Here is a 2382-nt window from a genome sequence, read left to right as displayed (position 1 = left end):
AAGTTAAAAATTGAATTCGGGTGTGTTTCCCAATTACGAAAAACACTTCTACAAGCTAAATTTACCCCGGGCCCGGGCACTGTTAATGAGTTATTTCGTTCAAGTTCGAAACACTGCACACCATGTTGCCATGTCGCGTCGTGAGCAAAAAGGAATCGCTACCCTTCATTTCAAAGTGGCGGTGGTGCACTAGTCAACTTGCAAGTGTTTTGTTTACAGACATGATGTGCGTAATGTAGTTTTGTGTGGCTTTATTTGTCTATTTTATCCTATAGGTTCATCTGCAGAAGTTTTGATAAGAAGTCTGTAGGAAGTATCGCAGCTGTGTTAGTATGTTGGATTTTTAATGACTGAATTATTACGCAACTGTGCTGTACAACGAATACACTCACCCCACCCACCGCTGGATTCCGGAGTACTTGATGTCTCATTGATTCATCTTTATCCCTCTCACGTAATCTTTCGGTAATTTCCCTGCTCTTCCTGAAATGTTACCTTTATTATTAACCAGTCACCAATCGCACAATCAAAGATAAGAAGACCCTGTCAGCGTTGGGTAGCTCTTTTCCTGTTCATGTGTTTGCTCAAAAAAAAAAGAGAAGTGTTTACTTTCAAGCCACTTGAGGAGTGCCAGTGATTTGGCAAAATGTTGGCTCATCAGAAGAAACCTATTTACCAGCCGTAATGTTATACTAGTTTTGTTAACTTGATTTTTCTATGTCGTTTGTGGGTAACCGTACTGGCAACTGTATAGTGTGTACCTGTACCCTCTATTGTACATGTTTCAACTTCATACAAACTTTCAATTGTTGCAGGTAACAAGATTTGCTGATCACTCTGTTTTTGCCAATCTCCATTCTGATCATCTCATAATGGCAAAGGAGACGTTCTCATCTTTGATAGATTTGTTTAAGTCATCTTCATCTGTCTCAACATTAGTTTGTGATATATGTGGAAACAAACTGAGTGTATTCAAGAAGAAAGTAAGTACAGTAAACTCTTGCTGAAGTGTTTTGGCAAATTGCAGAGTTTTGAAACGTTACAGGGGGAGATTGTTTTATCTAATATTTCACTAATTTTGAAAATGTTGTCTTGTTGGCTGCAGTGCAGTTGCACTCAGATCCTCTGAAACTTCTTGAGCTCTCCCAGGTTTAGAGAGACGATCCCTATCTCATTTATCACTCTCAGGGGGTTCCTTCGTCACTTTTTTGACTGTTATAAATATTGTACACGGAGAAAATACAGCCCACTGCCAACTTTATATGAGGGGAAACATTTTTTTGTAGAGAATGCTATATGCTTTTATTTTAAAATTGTTTTCTACATGAGAACTTTGTAGTAGAGCTCCTCTAGAATGTTATAGTTGGGGAAATGTAATCTGCGGTGGCGCTTTATTGAGAGTTAACCGTAATTCTTTTTACTATTAACCCTTGTAGTATTACTTTACTAGTGCTGGAGGTCAGAAAAGTAACTTGTACCTTGCTTATGTTTCAGAAACCATGTGCTGAATGCAAGAGGCTATTCTGCTCTCAATGTCTTCAGAGATGCAGGGATCGTGCACTTCGCTGCAAGAATTGCTGTGTCCTTACTATGAGACCACCTATGCGCTCAGCACTTTTAGATCTACGCATTAAGGACTTGCAGCATTACTTAAATCAACATCATGTTTCAACCAGAGGTTGTCTTGGTATGTTGTAAAATAAGTTGTAAAAGTCAAAACCAACAATTCCTGTTGCTAGGAGATCAACAGTTAATACTTCTGAAACTTTGCAGAAAAAGAGGACCTTGTCAATGTTCTTCTTCGATATGCTGCAACATCTGGAAATCCTCATCCTAATCTGTCAAGCAATCCTCCTGGTTATTCCAGAAACTCAGCTGAAACTAGCAACTCTGGACCATCACCTTCTAACCAGACTTCGTCTTCATCATTTACACAAGTTTCAACAGATCAATCTGCAAGAGTTAGAACTCAACATAGTGCAGATCCTTCCCAGATGCCCTCTACACAGACTACATCAGGCAATGGTATAATATGAAGCCTACTTTTCTTCCACTTCATGTATTTACGTTGTGAGGGCATATGTTATATCTGAATATTTATTTCAGTTGATACAGATTCAAGCAGTGACACTAGCTTTGAAATTGTTCAAAGGCCTAGTTCTGAAGAAAATATTTATTCTTCTTCGACATCAACGTCTGTCACAGGAGGGAGTAACCAAAGTAGCCCCACACAAACTAACATACCATGTGACAGCTCGATGGCTAGTTCAAGCCCTGTTACCGAAGCAGTTCCACCAGAGAGAGGAACAAGTGCTTCAAATCCCCAGTCTCCATCTTCAAACCAAACTCCAACAACAGAATCAGCCTCAGCCATTGGTAAAA

At 39.4% G+C, this 2382-nt stretch overlaps 1 protein-coding gene across 4 annotated transcripts in view; it reads left to right on the top strand.

Moving 5' to 3' along the window:
* Positions 1-27: 27 nt before the first annotated feature.
* The window catches only part of LOC113218443 (E3 ubiquitin-protein ligase RNF34), a 16444-nt gene continuing 14089 nt past the window's right edge, over positions 28-2382 (top strand). Inside the window, exons 1-5 of one of the 4 annotated variants that reach the window (XM_052266804.1) lie at positions 28-226; positions 816-983; positions 1495-1687; positions 1774-2025; positions 2107-2376. In XM_052266804.1, the coding sequence (XP_052122764.1) occupies positions 873-983; positions 1495-1687; positions 1774-2025; positions 2107-2376 (826 nt within the window). In that variant the 5' untranslated portion in view covers positions 28-226; positions 816-872. Of the gene's footprint in view, positions 466-702; positions 727-815; positions 984-1494; positions 1688-1773; positions 2026-2106; positions 2377-2382 lie in introns of those variants that run through there. The other 3 variants (XM_052266803.1, XM_052266802.1, XM_052266801.1) reach the window with 3 other exon arrangements.

The sequence above is a fragment of the Frankliniella occidentalis genome, unplaced genomic scaffold (assembly GCF_000697945.3).
Source record: "Frankliniella occidentalis isolate FOCC.00 unplaced genomic scaffold, Focc_3.1 Scaffold43, whole genome shotgun sequence".
In the NCBI taxonomy this organism is placed as follows: Eukaryota; Metazoa; Arthropoda; class Insecta; order Thysanoptera; family Thripidae; genus Frankliniella; species Frankliniella occidentalis.
Note: the sequence above shows the minus strand (reverse complement) of the source record. Positions and strands in the feature narration are given on the sequence as shown.